At 44.0% G+C, this 16,120-nt stretch overlaps 1 protein-coding gene across 1 annotated transcript in view; it reads left to right on the top strand.

The window, feature by feature from the left end:
- Window positions 1-11,793, top strand: part of Cd38 (CD38 molecule) — a 43,857-nt gene extending 32,064 nt beyond the window's left edge. The window contains exons 4-8 of the mRNA XM_047566534.1: window positions 2,978-3,063; window positions 6,344-6,417; window positions 7,875-7,967; window positions 8,306-8,392; window positions 10,185-11,793. Of these exons, the coding sequence (XP_047422490.1) occupies window positions 2,978-3,063; window positions 6,344-6,417; window positions 7,875-7,967; window positions 8,306-8,392; window positions 10,185-10,248 (404 nt within the window). The 3' untranslated portion in view covers window positions 10,249-11,793. The remainder of the gene's footprint in view (window positions 1-2,977; window positions 3,064-6,343; window positions 6,418-7,874; window positions 7,968-8,305; window positions 8,393-10,184) is intronic.
- Window positions 11,794-16,120: the final 4,327 nt, after the last annotated feature.

Below are 16,120 nucleotides of genomic sequence, written 5' to 3'. Positions count from 1 at the left end.
GACCTTTGACCAACTGGCTTCTTGACGGAGCGGAACCACTGCTTACCTTCCAGGTCAAGCAGGTTCACTCTGCTTCTCCAAGATGGGTTGGAGAAAGCATTCCCCTGCTTGACTGGCATTGTTGGTGTCCCCTCTGAAGCTGGGTATGGGGACACGAGTTGTCTAAGGACTCAAGCTAGTGTTCCCATACCCAGCTTCACAGTGCCCACCAACAACGCCAGCCAGGCAGAGGAATGCTTCAGGCTAGGTTGGAATTTCCAGTGTAGTTCAGAAAGTGACAGCTCAGTTTTGCAGATGGGCTTGAAGTTGGCTGGGAATACAGAGGTACCACCAAGACTCACGGGTCGGCCTGTGGCTCTGACCCCAAGTGATCCACCCCTGCCTCTGCCCCAGTGTTACCCATGAGGTGAGACTGGAGTCTGTGCTAGGGAAGCTGATGACTGCTTCTAGTTCTTTTGTTCACCCTGTAGAAACCATTAACCCAGGGAAACTCTCTCTACCTGTTGCCGTGCTGACTTGGGAGGTGAGGGGGTGGCATAGTTGAAGTGAGACCATTCTTCTTAGAACCCTTCCAACTCAGTTTTCCTTAGGCTCTGAGGACTATGTGGACATTTCACACTTGTTTCCAAATACTGGAGCCTTCAAGAAGATGTTGTGGTCTTTAGATAATTGCTGGTTGAGCTTTCTGGGTAGGGGGAGTGGAGCCTGAGATTTCTTATTCTGCCACCTTGCTGCTATCTCTGGGCTATCAGTAGTTCTGGGGTCAGAGTAGTTCAAGATCCAGGCGCTGGCAGACTCAACATCCGGCAAGGGCTCTCCTTCTGTATCCAAGATGGTGCCTTGATGTATTCCCACATGGTGGAAAGAAGAAGGGAAAGTTTTTAATTTTTCCCTATTCTGACTTAAGTTTTTTCTCTAATTTTTAACCTAATGTAGTTTTACCCCATTTATTTGCTTTACAATAATGTTCTTACTTTATTACCTTCTAATCTTTTTTGCCTTTTCCTTTTGCATTTCACTTACAGATGTATTTTCCAAGCTCTGCATGGCCGTCTTCTCCCTTTGTGTCTTTATATCATCTTACCCCCCCACCTTTCTCTCTCTCTCTCTTTCTCTCTGTCCAAATTTCCCCTTCATATAATGATACCAGTTATACTGGATTATTTCCCAGCAACCCAAATGACATCATTTTCATTACATCTGTAAAGATCCTATTTCCAAATAAGGTCCATTTACAGGTACCAGGGGTTAGGACTCAGTATATTTTGGGGGGACATAATTCAACCATAAGAAGGTAGAAGTAACACATCTTTTAGTGGGGAACAAAAGTCCACCCATTTGGAGGCGGGAGTAGAATTGTATTTCTTCAAGATCAACCCTACATCAACCCAGACTGGGAACAGGCAAATACCACAATCTCTGATTTCAGGGATTCGGGAAAGGGATCTAGGGCCTTTCTTCATACAACTTCCCTACCTGATTATCATTGTCCAATTTGTATTGTTATAGCAAAGTACATGAGACTGGGTGCTTTATAAAGAAAAAAAAACTTTAGGTCAGCCTGGCAACCACAAGTTTCTTCCTAAAATGAAAATGTGATTGTATCTGTCTCCTACCAGAAAACTAAAATATTCTCTTTTGCTTTTCAGAGAAGGTCTGAATTTTTTGACATGACCTGGCCTCTGTCTTTTATGTCTCATCCTTCATCATTCCCTTTCTCACCCTTTATTACTATGGCCAAAATGCTTGATATAGATAACTTAGAAGAGAAAGACTTATTTTGGTTCAGTTTCGTGGGTTTCAGTCTGTGGTCAGCTGGCTCCATTGCTGTGTGGCTGAGAAGAGCATGGTGGAAGGGAATGGAGGAGGAAAGCTGCTCTCTATCCACAGCAGCCAGGAGTGGGAGGGGGATAGAGAGAAGAGGGGCCTGTGGACAGGAAGCCCTTCCTTGGCCCTTCCACAGTGACCTGCTTCCTCCAGCCATGCCCCACCACCTGCAGTTTCCACCAACTCCCAGCAGTCCATTCAGACAGGCAAGGATTAATCCATTGATGAGTTCAGAGCCCTCATGGCCCAATCACTTCCCAAAAGCCCCACCTCTGTACGGGGCTGCATTGGGGACCAAGCCTTCAACACAAAAGCTTTTGGGGAACATTCTAGATTCAAGTCGTAATGGATCTAAACCCATTAGGCTGTTTCAGAGCTCTGTTCCTCTGCACACATTGTCTGGGCGCATGGAGTCTGTCTGAAGATTCCTATTCTTCCTTCAAAACAAAGTTCAACATCAACCTTCCTGGTGGTGATGCACAGTCCCCCAAACCAAGCCTGGGATTTGGAAGTCACTCCATCGTCTGCTCTCTGAAGGCAGGACTCCCATCTAAATCATCTCTGTCCCCAGGACCTCACCCCCATTACATGTTGGTGCATGAAGGCAGATGTCTTGAGAGAAGCATCCCTGACACTGTGCCTCCACGCTCTGTGTCTCTTACCTCACTGGGGCCTCCGCCTGTCTTGATGGGGTACATGCAGAGAGCCTCTGAGGCCATCTGAGCCCAAGAGTGCAAAGACTCATGGAGGCAGGAAGGAAGCGCTAACAAAGGAGAGTTGTCAGGAAGCAGAGAAGTGATTGCTGAGAGGGACCCCTGAAGGCCTGCTTTTCCCCCTAATTCTCTCTGGACCTGGGGATAGCGATGAGGCTTTGCACTGTTGGGTGAACTTTCCCTGCCATTTCCCAGAATGATGACTCAAAACCTGTCACTGTGTTCCTGTCTGGAATTTGGAGAGTAAGGTAAGAACTTGGAAGGGAGTCAGGGGACACTTAGTTAAATTAGGTTGAGTTGTGTCCATTCTCCGGCCTCTGTTTTGGCAATGATGCTGTTGGAAAATGGCCCCACAGTGATTGGCCAGGGAGGAAGTGAGCTTATTGATAATGCTTCCTTTTCCACTTTAGTGATTTTCTCTAAACTTTGTCTTTTAGACTTGAACTATCAATCTTGCCCTCACTGGAGGACTGACTGTAGTAACAACCCTGGTTCAGTGTTCTGGAAAGTGATTTCCCAGAAGGTAAGTACCAAGTCATGAAATTCCAGAATTTTGAGACCAGAGAATTTGAAGATATCATCCAGTTGTGGTAGGTTTCAACACTCTTTGGATCAAAGATCCTTTTAGGAGTGAAAGTATAGGATTCTTTCCTGAGGAAAAGGTTCAGAAGCATGTGCCGGGAGAATTTCACATACAATTTTAGAGCATTCATAGAGGGTCTGTGGTCTTCATTTGATTAATTCCTGCTCTTACCCAATTTTTGGCTGTGTGTACCAGGAAGCTAGGGCTTGGTTTAATCCTCTCAGTACAGCTTAGATTCCTAGGACAGTTTTATGAATCTACTTTATGGACCACATGCATTATGCTCAACTCTTTACATGAATTAAAAATGTTCCTTCTGACAAGAACCCTATGGAGAAAAAACAAAATCCTGTGGAGTAAGTACTATGAGTATTGTGCCCATTTTACAGAAGATGAAATAGAAGTGCCGGTGATAAGAACTCCAGTAAATGTGCAGTTAGCAAATGGTAGATTGAGCATTTATCCCGAGTTTTCTGACTTTAGATCCAGAACCTGGCTTAAGAAGTACTCCCCAGTACCCTCACTCCTATTTCTGGCTTCACCCGAAGCTGTCTGGGCATATTTATATTTTCTATAACCTGTTTCTTTGCAAGTTGCTTAAGGAAAAACTTCTTTGCTAGTAGATGAAGGGAAAAAAGAAAAGGAAAAATGAGAAATAAAACAAAGAAAAAGAGAAGAGTGAAACTAATTATAATATTTCAAAAGTAAAACTAGACATCCGAGGAGCTAGGGCAAATGGAAACTTGTATGTGTTAAGTGCATGTTGTGGTTCATATGTGCTCCTATAACAAAATACCAAAGAGTGTGTAATAGATAAGGAACATACATGTATCTTGTCAAAGTTCTAGAGGACGGGAGGTCCAGGGTCAAGGTCCAGTGGATTGGATGTCTGGTGAGAGCTGTTCTTGGTTTCCAAGATGGTGCCTTGTTTCTGTGTCTTCATGTGGCAGAAAGCATGTGAAAGAACCAGTTAGTTCCCTTGAGCCCTTTTAGAAGGACTCTCTTCCCATGCATGAGAGCAGAGCTCTATGGCCTAATCACCTCTTAAAGGACCACCTCTTAATACTATCACACTGGTTCTTAGTTTCCAACATGAATTTGTGGGTGAGGGGTTTTAGTGGGGGACAAACATTCAGAGCAGAGCAACGCAGTTGTGAAAAGCCATGAGGTGTCTTCTTGATGTCATTCCCATTTAGTTCTCTCAAGAGGCGATGTAAGAAGGAAAACACATTTCAACTTGGGATTATCCCTAACCATTCTGACCTTCAGCTTCCTCCTTTGTCAAATGGAGGTCAAAATATGCCTATTCCATTGGGTTACTGCCGTGTTTAAATTAAATACCACTGTACTTTTAAGTAACTTAGAATTCATTCACAACAAATATTTTTTAAAAAATTTTTTGTAGTTGTAGATGGACAGAATGTCTTTATTTTATTTTATTTTTTTATGTGGTGTTAAGGATTGAACCCAATGCCTCACACGTGCTAGGCAAGTGCTCTTCCACAGAGCTATAGCCCAGCCAACAAATATTTGTTAAAGACCTACTACATGCTATAAAAAAAAAAAAAAAAAAAAATAAGAGGCACTGCATAGTTTTTGTTTGCTTGCTTTTTCCTAGAATAGTTTCTGTTTATTCCGTTACTATATGGTATGTTTCAGGGCAGTACTATTGTTAAAAACTTCCAAAGCCAAGTCACATTTTATGTTTTGAGTGCTTGCCTATGTTCCCACTCAATCCTTGGTGCCAGGAGTACACAGGTGAAAGTGATTGGAGTCATCTAGTGAACCACATAGTCACCTGCGCCTTTATCTTTGCCAAATACTCAGGGGTGTGTGTAGATGGCCCTTTGTCCCTTTCTTTTCTTTCCTTTTTTTTTTTTTTTGATAATAGCAATAGCAATGCTTGGTACTTCAAATCTTTGCCTATCCCCTTGTTTCCAAGTAATGTGATTTTGAGGCAGATGGACTCAACATTTACCTAGGGAGGTCTTGAGAATTCCATCTTGTGTGGTCTAGGCTTGATACTTGCGAGCACTCTTTTGAGTTGGTACTTGTGATTAATCACAATGACTGGGCCTTTGTCTCTGCTCGTCACCCATAGTGGCAAGATAGAGTAGCCCTGAATTTCACAATTCAGTCTCAGATCCTTCAGTGGAGCCAATACCACCTGTGGAGTAAAGTCTGAGTTCCTTGGCAGAGCATTCATGGTGCCTCACAAACTAATTCCTACCCAAGGGCAGAGGCCCCTAGAGGTTCCCCAATCACAACTGCTCAGCGAGTCTTAGGCCTTTCCCTTCTCAGCTGCCTGGGCCTTCACCTGCTGCTATCCCCTTGTCCTCGGTTCAACACTCTACCAACCTCTTCCTCTGCTCTTTCCTACTCTCCACAGAGTAACCGGGGCTTGCTGCTTCTTCCCCTCCCCTCTCCTCCCTCTCTTCCTTCTTCAGATTTCTACTGAATGCCCTCTCTGTGTCTTGCAGCAGGTACAAAGCACCCAGGGCCGTAGAGGACAGCTGGCTCTCGGTTCTCATGGAGCTTTTAGTACCGGGGGCTAAATTGACATTGAGTTCCTTATTATAATGCATTATAGTTAGGTAATGTGAAGGGTGCTGGGATGGAGTCAGGGCTCAGGGAAGGGCATCTGAGCTAGCGCCGCGCCAGGGGCCGCCATGTCGCCCAGGAAAGCATATTGATTGCTATGCTCAGCACGAGCATTTGCTGCGTGAAGAGACCCAACTCCTTGCTCAGTCATATCCGTTTGTTCAGCCCCCCTTTCTATTTGTGTCTGTCCAGGCCGTGGGGTCATCTCTCTCTTGATTTCCTTTTCCATGATGTTCCCCTTTCCCTTCCTCCTGAATCGTCCACATTGCTCCCACTAAGTAAAACGTAACATCCACAGAACGTGATGCTAGAACGCCCTCATCTCTCCCCTCCCGTGACGTTCTCCTTCCTCCCCTGGACTTCCAATTTCTGCTGAACTGAGCAACCCTGTGAGCTTAAACTTTACTGTTCAGCGGGGTTTGGAGCAACTGGTTGAACCCAGCTGGGAGTGGAGCATGGTGCCTCCCGTGGCGAGGAGTGGAAATTCTGCAGCAAGGACGGGAGGATGTTCCCTCCCTAGCCAGCTACTACCAAGCGTGGTTTTGGATGGACTTGCTGGGGACTGGTGACTAAGTTTTCATGCTGAGGAGTGGTGGGCATTCTTATTTTTTTTTTTAAGTTTGCAGAAGCTGCCTGTGGTGTGGTCCAAGTGATGCTCAACGGCTCCCTCACTGAACCCTTCAACAAAAACAGGTAATCATTTCTTTGTATCGTATTTGCATGGGCTGCCACGGCCTCCTGTGGGATATTCCATCCCTAGAAAGATTGCGCATTTTATATTTCAGACCAGTTCTGAAGATTTGGGCTAAAAAAGGCAAATATTTTGTATTCTCTGAGCAGATTTGTCTTTCCGGGTCACCGCTTTTGTCGAATTTCTTTTGTCTAACGTCTTCTAATGTCCTGATGGCCACTGCCTTGTCAAGAGCCCCTGCCTGTGGCACTTCGAGGCCTGGCACCATTTTCTCAGCTTCCTCTAACGTCATCCTTTGCCTCCTGCTTTCCACCTTTGTCCACGCTGCTCTCCAATGCGTGGACACCTGCCTCTCCTCCCTGCTTCCCCTGTCCAAATCCTCATGAGCCATGAATGTCCGACTCCTCTCCACTCCATGAAGACTTTGAATCCCAATTCGTCAGTAAAACTACCACTGGGCACATGGGGGACTGGCTGGGGCTCTTGACCGTCATTGTCTCTGTGTAGGCATGGCCAGCATGGCACTGTGGTGGTTAGAAGCCAGGACTCCAGGGGTCATGACATATAACCCGTGTGGCCTTAGGCAGAGCATCTACCCTCCATGAGACCCCCATATGTTTCTTTGAAAGAGATGATGGTGATGTGAAGCTTAACAGAGAGCATGACAAATGGCGAGCCCTGGGCCTAACAGGGAAGCCACTCAAGAAGTCAGCCATTGTTCTCCCATGGAATCCCACCACTGAATCCAGCCACACTCCTGCCTTCCTTCTCTGACCTCCTTCTGTGCTTACAGTTTCTATCCCATGAGTTACCTTCTGGCTATTATTCTCTAATCTTTCCCTGATATGGTTGTTTGAGAGACAGAGCATGTTTTAATTTGCCCTGGGTACTGTAAGTGACCCAAGTTACTTTTCCTCTCTCTTTTTTAAATATTTAATTCTACAAAAAAAAAAATGTTGGCCCCTTTGTCTTCTGACTCCCTCTTCTGTGGGGTTTTGGGTAAGACTGTTAACATTCCAGGATTTTATAATCTATCTTAGGGATTCAGCTACTTAGAACAGGAGTGGCATCTGTCAGTTGATCAGCCTCTTTCAAAGCAGGGCTTCTCAGATTTTCCTGTTCATGTGAATCACCAGGCGTTGGTTGGACTGCAGACTAATCGGTCAGGAGGTGGGCTGAAACTGCAGCTCTAACCAGCAACTAAGTGATGCTCCCAATGTTGCCCAAGAGTCACTCTTGAGTAGCAAGTAATTTAAAAAATTAACATCAATCTACAGGCTGAATGTCTAATCTTGAAAATCTTTGTTAACTGAGAGTCATGTTGAATAAGAAAAGGTGACTCTTCCTAAGGCAATTCCAAGGGTAGTGTCCCACCAATTGTGTCCAGCTTGTTGGTTTCTGACAGGAGGTATGAACTTTAGTTTAGGGTTGACGATGTTCTTTGTTTCTTCCATTTTAGCACTTTTGGAAGTGTGGAAGTCTTTAATTTGAATCCAGAGAAGGTTCATACGGTACAGGCCTGGGTGATGCACAATATTGGAGAAGTTTCCAGGTACATCTTATTACTTTGTACCCAAGGGATATTTTACAAGTCAGCCAATAGAAGAATCCAGTCGTGAGAATATACTAGGAACAGACCGGCTCGGTAAACAAATGGGGCCTTCCTCTACTCTTAGGTCATCCCGACCTTTCAATTTTATCTCCATAAATGGTATCCAACAGTTTCCCACCTTCAACTCCCCTGTCACCTGGGGCTCCGAGAGGTGAACTTTGCTTCCCCTCTTTATCCAGGGCTTTGAAAAAGAAACTAAGAGACTCAGGAAATGTTTGAGAGATCCTGCCGTTTTATTTCTTCTTTCTCGTTACATTTATTTCTTCTTTCTTCCTCAGTGATTCATGCTCAGGGTACTCTCTGAATGAGCTGAAATTGATTGTGAGAGAGAGGAAAATGGCGTTTATCTGCCAGGATAACTACAGGTAACTGACTTTCTTCCTGAAGAAAGGTGTGCTTTCACCTGCAGCCACTTCGCCTTTCCCTGGTCTCTTCTGACCTGGGAGGCAGGCCGGTGCCAGGCCTTGATGGGGCTCTCAGCTAGTGACTGTGGCCACCTCTCCTCGTCCTCCTAGCCTAGCTCAGAGGATTTCCTAGTCGTGGCCTTCACCTGGCCACTTCCCCCATCCTCCTCTTTCCTCACTATCATCCCCCAGCAGTGACTTGCTCTGGAAGCTGACCCAGCCTTTGAGGGCATATTTTCTGGTTTCCAGGGCTGGCAACCTGCTGGGGAGCAGAAGCATGTTTTTGCCAAGACCGTTCTCCCAGGCCGTAGAGTCCCCGTCACCTGGCACACACTTACGTGTGAGAGTTCCTTAGCTGGGTCTGGGTGTGCCCGTCTGGCCCTTGGTTAGTTTCCACATGACAGTCTACCAAGATGTGTCCTTTTAAAATTAAGAAATGTAAAAGTCTTAAAAGAAAGTTTATGTGATCCATGTTTATTGGAGAAAAGTTTAAAATGGCAGGTAGGTATGTGTTTTTAAGGTTACCTGTAAATTCTTTTTTCAAATCTGCACCCCTCCCCATTCATTTTTAAATAGTTGAGGACACCCTAGAGCCAGGCGTTTGATTTTGCTTCCACATATAACCATAAAACACCCCCTCTTGGTATTTAGTCTATGACTTTACAAGTTAAAAAAAACTAGATTGAACACACTCTCCAGTCATTCGCTCCTGGACGGGGCTTTCTCCATGTTGTCATGCAGAAGAGGAGGTGTGTGGATGGGTGGTGGTCCTTGTCTACTTCCGCTGCTAGGAACAGGGCTTCTTTCACTGATGAATCAAACTGCAGATGAGTCCCACTGCCTCTTTTTTTTTTTTTTTTTTTTTAATTGTTTAATGCATTAAAATAGCAAACTTACAGGAACAGCCCAGAATACAGAACATTAAAAATATGTACTTGTTCACAGAGCAACTCAGAAGAGTATAGTGAATGGATGTATTCTATGATAAAAATGCTAAAAACACCATGTAGCCATTGTCAATAAGAAATTTACTTATTTAAAAAAGAAAAGTCCAAGTCCTGGCATTGTCTAGAAAAATTTAACAGATTTATTTATAAATGTTATAAATTGAACTGCTGAAATTTGTTCACTGAAACATTTTGACTTGCATTAGTGCTTTAAATTCCTGGTATAAACTCACACAGATTAAAATTTTTCAAAAACCTGATTTCTGTACCCTATTCTTCCACTCACGATCATATACTCAGGTGCCTTTTAACCCCAAGGAGAATATCTAACATTCAGAACTACCAAAAACAGAGAGATGAGGGAAAAAAAGAAGACTGAAATGTTTTCCATCATACTGAATTCTTTTTGGGGGGTTATCTGAAGTATTTGTTTATTAATCAGCACAGTGTGAGTGGTGGTAAATGAGGAACCAATGTTCTTGTCATTTAAATGTGGATAAATGTTCCATACTTCTCCACTTCTTTTCTTTGTATTAATTTTTATTTGTTCTAATTAGTTCAACATGACAGCAGAATGCATTTCCATTCGTTGTACACGAATGAAGCACATCTATTCATTTCTCTGGTTGTTCATGATGTAGAGTCCCTACCATTGGTGTGATCATCAAGTACTTAGGTTAATGATGTCAATCTCATTCCACCATCTTTCCCACCCCCTACCTCCTTCCCTCCCCTCACTCCCCTCTGCCCAATCCAAAGTTCCTCCATTCCTCTTCTTAATCTCCCTTTTTGCTTTCCTATCCTAGGCCCGCCAGGTTCGTCCAGTGTGTGAAAAATCCTGAACACCTGTCTTGCAGGTCTCAGATCTGAGCCACAGCTGCTTTAGATCTTTGACCCCTTGCAGTAGATATTCATGTGCACGACTCAGAAGGCACACTGGTGGAGAGCTGAAGATTTGGGGAGGATCCTCCATCATTCTATCGACATGGGGGATGGGTACCTTTCCCCCCAAATATACATTATTAAAATAATGTATATCATCAGCATAGTTTTTATTGTGTTCTACTAATAATCAGGAAAAAACTGTTGTATAAAATCAGAATGAAAATTTTATATTAAGTTATTTCCTTTTAATTTTATGTGACCCTTTTATATTGTAACATCCTTTCTTTTTTCTTGGGGTGGTTGTTGCAGGGGTTGGACCGAAGACCTCAGCATATGCTGAACTAGCGCTCTAGCCCTGAGCTACACCTCAGCCCCTCCTTGCTACTGAATAGTGGCCACACAAAACCTCTCCTCTGGGAAAAGGCAAATAAAGACAAGTAAATGGACAAGCTTCTCAGAGACTCTACATTTCCAGATGGTTGTCTTATGATTCATTTTTGTATGCTTCCCTTTGATAGGTCAGCTATAGGACTGGTGGTCCTGGGTCATAGCAAGGGAAGTGCTCAGTGGGATTTAAGCTACTGGTGCACTTAGTGCTTCATCTCTAACCCCTCCCACAGCCCTAACACCCATAAGTTGATTTTATTATCTTCCCTTATTTAGATGAGAAGATAGGAGCTCAGAGAGGTTGTACAATTTGTTCAAAGTCAAATGTTTTATATCAATGTAGGAGCTAGATTTGAACTCAGGGCTGTCTAACTCCAAAGTATATGTTCTCCTTCGCTCTAGGCCTGTTAAGATCAAACTGGCAGGCTGGGGTTGTAGCTCAGTGGTTGAGCACTTGCCCAGCATGTGTGAGGCACTGGGTTCATCCTCGGCATCATGTAAAAATAAATGAATAAAATAAATGCATTGTGTCCATTTACAACTAAAAAAATATTTTAAAGAAAGATCAAACTGTCGGTGATTTATGTTCTTTTCCAACAAATGTGTGTTGGATTAAGTTGAATGTAATAGAATCTGGAATGTGATTTCTCTGAATGGCTTCAGAACAGGTCAACATTTTTTCCTTCTTGCTCATGCTCAGTGTCTTATACATGTAGAAGGTAAAGTATATTAGTTTCTGATCATGGCAATTTATATGTTTTCTTAGATCTGTCTTGCTTAGGATTTATCAGTTTTATTACTTTTTCAAAGTACCAATCTTCAGCTTTGTTGATTTGTTTTTGTTTAAATGTTTTTGCTCTTTTTTTTTTTTTTTTTTTTTGCGGTGCTGGGGATTGATCTTTTTTATTTTTAGAAATATAGAAATTCCTTCTAATTTCTCTATTCATTTTCTTCAAACAAAACCTTAGATCACTGATTTTTAGCTTGCTTTCTTATACATATATTTTAGTACTATAAATTTTCCTCTGAGCTGTAGCTCTTAAATTTTGATGTCTCCTTTCTAACTTCACAGTTATTTAGAAATATGTTGCTTAATTTTCAACATCTGGAGATTTTCGAGTTTTAAAAAATATATTTATATAATGAATCAGAATTAATAAACTAAATTGAGACAACTTGAAAAAAATTGAGGCTGTCAATTTGCTTGGTTTGTTGAAAATAGCATACATTTTGGGGTCAGGCATTTCTGGGTTTATATTTTGACACAATGTTGTGATCTTGAGCAAGATACCCAACCTCTCTTAACTTCAACTTTCTTGCTAAAGATTATTAACTTACCCCATTAAAATATGGTGAGTACTAAAGACCATGACAAAACTTGGTAGCTTAGCACAAAATCCACAAGCCCAGAGCCTTGTATATACGCGAGCACTCCACAAGGTGGACACCTCTCTGCCTCCCCCTAGTGGACAATACTGTTTACTTCATGAACCCTTGCAGCTGCAGCCATTGCAGATGGTCTCCAAGAGCCCCTTTCTCCACTTAGGCATGTCCTCGCAGGAACGTGGTCTTGACCAGACAGGAATGTGGGTGCTTGGAAGTAGTTCTGACTGAGACTCAGACTTGCTCCAAATTTCAATGAGTCCCACCTGCAGAAGGTCTTCAGAAGCAGGTCCTTTTCAATTCACCAGACATCTGGGATGTTTGCTCTCAGGACTCTTACTATACTATTGTCAAGTTTGGTGACTGATGTCAGAGTCATTGTTCACCGGCATACCCTTGAAGTGACCACCTGTGTCAGAAAGCTTTGCTTCTGCATATTCCTTTCCAAAGATGACTCGAATGCAGTAGAAAACAACTTATGAGCTGTCCCTTACAAAGGTCCATTTGAGTGGTCAAGTTCTGAGCCAATGGAGACCTCAGCGGAAGCTGACCAGCAAGGTTTTCACACAGGGTTGCCGGGGGCACCAGGGAGCCACTGAGGTGGCTCAAGGCCTGGGGTGTCATTCCTCTCACCATCTTTATGTCTGTGTATTTTCATTACCTAGGTGCCCCATCCCTGCCGCCTTTCTCTCTCTCTCTGTAATTCTGACTTTGAGTATCTTTGCGGTTGACCAAGCAGCCATCTCCAGATCTGAGGACCTGCTGCTGTAAATAGATGCCTCACATTCCTCTTCTAAATGACAACTGGATCGCCATTGCTCATAAGCTCCCATTTCACTCATGAACCTGCTATCCCCGTCTCCACGCTCCATTCTTGTTTGACCTAGGACATTTTCTTACCATTCCTGCTTGTACCCACCTCTTAATTACCCTGAGGCTGTAGAAATGACCTATCCCAGAATCCTGCTCTTCCAATGTCCTTGGGCTCACCGTTTTTCTGCTGTGATGGTTCCTGACCTTACCATGTTTAAGGCACACTTTCAAATGCCATTCTGAACTTTTAGGCTGAATACTTGAAAGGGTGTACACAAGAATAAGTAAGTGCAGGAGAGTATGTGTGCTGCCTGTTACAAGCACAGGGTCTCTCAGTGCCCAGTAATTATGGCACTCAGCATTCTTACATAGCTGACTAACAGAGCTATCAAATATTTTGGCAAAGCATGTTGGCAAACGTGGCTTTGTCTTGGCAGCTCCCTGTGCCTCTTAGTGTTGTTTGAAACAAGCTCAACCCCAGACTACACACTCTCTGTTGCCAAGGACAGTACCTAGTACTGCAGCGTCGACTGACTTCTTGGGGCCCATTCCTCCTTACAACAATTCCTAAGTCTGTAGCTTGAGTGTCTCAGGAAGACTCCGAACGGCACAGGACTCTGTTTTGGTTGGTTTTTAAATGGCAGGTAGTTACATGCCCTGGATAATTTTTATGTAGGACAAATAAAAATCATTTAAAGTAAAATGTTGAAGTACACCTAAAGGACTATATAACTTTAAAAGGCATTCTATAAAAGGGATTTTAAATGAAATATTTTCTACAGTTTTTAGAAGTATACCAAAGCAATTAATTTACTACTGACTCATCATTTTAATATATATTTTTTTAACAGTCCATCAAGAACTCAGTAGCAGGGACTGACCTGAGAGACAGTGGTTGACTCTCAGCCCCCACACAAAACAGAAGGCCTTCGCCCTTGAACTTGATTTAATAGGTACACTCCTTCTCATCTTCTGCTCAGAATGCAAGTAGTGCAAGGGGAGGAAACCACACAGTCAAGAGGCAGATGACCCATTAGACAAGGTCATTAACACCTGTGACTCTCTAGCCTTGAATATATTGATAACACACAAAAAGAATTATACAACAATAAAAGAATAATACGATTTCATGCAATTATCCTTTTAAAAACAGTTGCTTCTGGGCTTGGAGGAAGAACCAGTGGACATATTAAACTGTTAATATAGTGCCAAAGACAAGAGGACCTCCTACCCACCCCTGCCCAAAGATGAGTGAGTTGGGAAGCTGAGAGAGGGTGGACTGTCCTCCTGGGTGGGCTTCATGGGTGGAGGAGGTAGGAGTGGCTACCAGAGAAGTCCAGACTTGCACCCTGTTGGACATTCACTCCTTTTTCCTTTGAGACATCAAAGAAGGAAGAGTATTGTTTTGGTTTTCTAGTGAGAGTCTCAGGTTGAAAATTACACAATGACCCCTCTGTGTTCTCTGTTAAGAAAATTCACCTCATCTTTCTGTGGGTGTGATGTAATGACCTTGCAAAATGTGTGATTATTAGTAAATGACATAGTAATTCAGTATACAAGTAGGTCAAGATATTTAGAAGCTTGATGCAAAATGCAGACCTGTAGAGAAGAGGAAACTCACGTTTGTGGTATCAGGTACCTTAAAATGTCAGACCACCCAGCGATCTCACAGCAACCGTGGAATCCAACTTTTATTGAAAGCAAATTTACTGAAGACTGTCAGGAGCCTGCAGGCTCTCCAAGAGGGCAAGAAAACTGTTTAGAAACTAGCCAAGAACAACATGCCCAGCGACTACACTGACTGGTCAGGTAGAGGAGTCTCCGCTGGCCCTGTGGACCCTTGGCTGTGACTCTGGCAGTGCTGGAACACACCCATGGCTCTTGCTGGGCATAGAAGTCACCAACATGGTTGGCAGATGATGGAGGGATCCTGGTGACTGTTTTCTTGCTGCGCCAGCCTCAAATTCACACTTGCACAGATCTGGCTGATGTGCAAGACCTGACACAGGTAAAGTGCTCAGAACCAAACTCAGTTTCTCTGTTTGTAAAAGGGAAGCCCTACTATTACCCAGCTGTATGCATTGCTTTGGGCATTAAACAAGATGATACATGGAAAATTCTTCAAGAGTGCTAAGCATGTTTGAAGAGTTCTATCAATGTTAGTTTTGGGGAAGTTGTTGAGCCTGATTTTTTTTTTTTTTTTTTTTTCTGGAGAAAATTCCTGGACAAGCCAACTTGATTTAGAAGCTGAGACCCTGAGACCCGGGGGCAGTGGAGAAGAGGGCAGGGAATGGTCCTCTTGCCAACCCACAGGATCAGCCACAATCTCTCACAAGCTTTGAATCACCCTAGAAGGTGAGCAGTTTCCCACCCGAAGGAATGGTGTCCTAGGACCGTTCATGAAGAGCTGGCTCCCATCGAATCCCCTCTACCTGTGACAAATGTGGCAAGAGAACCTTCCCCGTCCCTGTCTAAGAACTTAACATCTGTTAAGCAGACCAAGAGTTCAGCAGTCTCTCCTGGCCTTGCCAGTCCAGGCCCCTACTGTCCCAGCCAGGGCCCCCTGTTCTGCAAAACAGCGGAGCAGCTCCCCTTGATGGAATGAGAAACCCCCACCCTCTATCTTGAGTAAAAAGAAGAAGGGTGACAAAGACCTGTGGTGGCAACTGGGAGACACCTGTAGCCCCTGTGCCCCTGTGGCCACTCTCAGGCCACCTCCTCCGGCCCCCTCCACCCTGTCTTCCCGCTTCCTCGGTGCTGGCTCGTGCCATCGCTGCTCAGTACAGGCTGTTTTCTGGCCGGCATCCTCTTGTCTGGCAGTAAAACTTGGTGCTTGAGTCAGGCTTGGGGCCAGCTCCCTGGGCACCGTTCCGCCGCACCTGCTGTGAGTTGTGTGACCTTGGCCAAGTACTTAACTTCCCTGGTCCTTGGCTACCAGTGCCCAGCTTTCTGCGACGATCAACAAAGGGAAGTTTTGCTGTTCTTATTATTTTCTAGGCCTCCTTCGGCCTTGCCGAGGCCCAATTTGAGGGAGAAAGAGCGTGAGAGCAGAAGGCCTTAGGGGTGGAAGGGTCAGACTGTGAGAATTCTAACTCACCCATTGGTCTGAGTTCTTTCGTGCCTCACTTTCCTCCTCTGCCAAATGAGACAATAACAATAACTCACCTTGTTGGGTGGCTGTGAGGTTTAGTAAAGACGAAGTTGATCTTTAAGTGTCAGAACATTCGTTATCGCGGCGGGCTAAGTCTGAGAGGTGCTTATTTCTCTCTGTCCT

The sequence above is a fragment of the Sciurus carolinensis genome, chromosome 10 (assembly GCF_902686445.1).
Source record: "Sciurus carolinensis chromosome 10, mSciCar1.2, whole genome shotgun sequence".
Lineage (NCBI taxonomy): Eukaryota > Metazoa > Chordata > Mammalia > Rodentia > Sciuridae > Sciurus > Sciurus carolinensis.
Note: the sequence above shows the minus strand (reverse complement) of the source record. Positions and strands in the feature narration are given on the sequence as shown.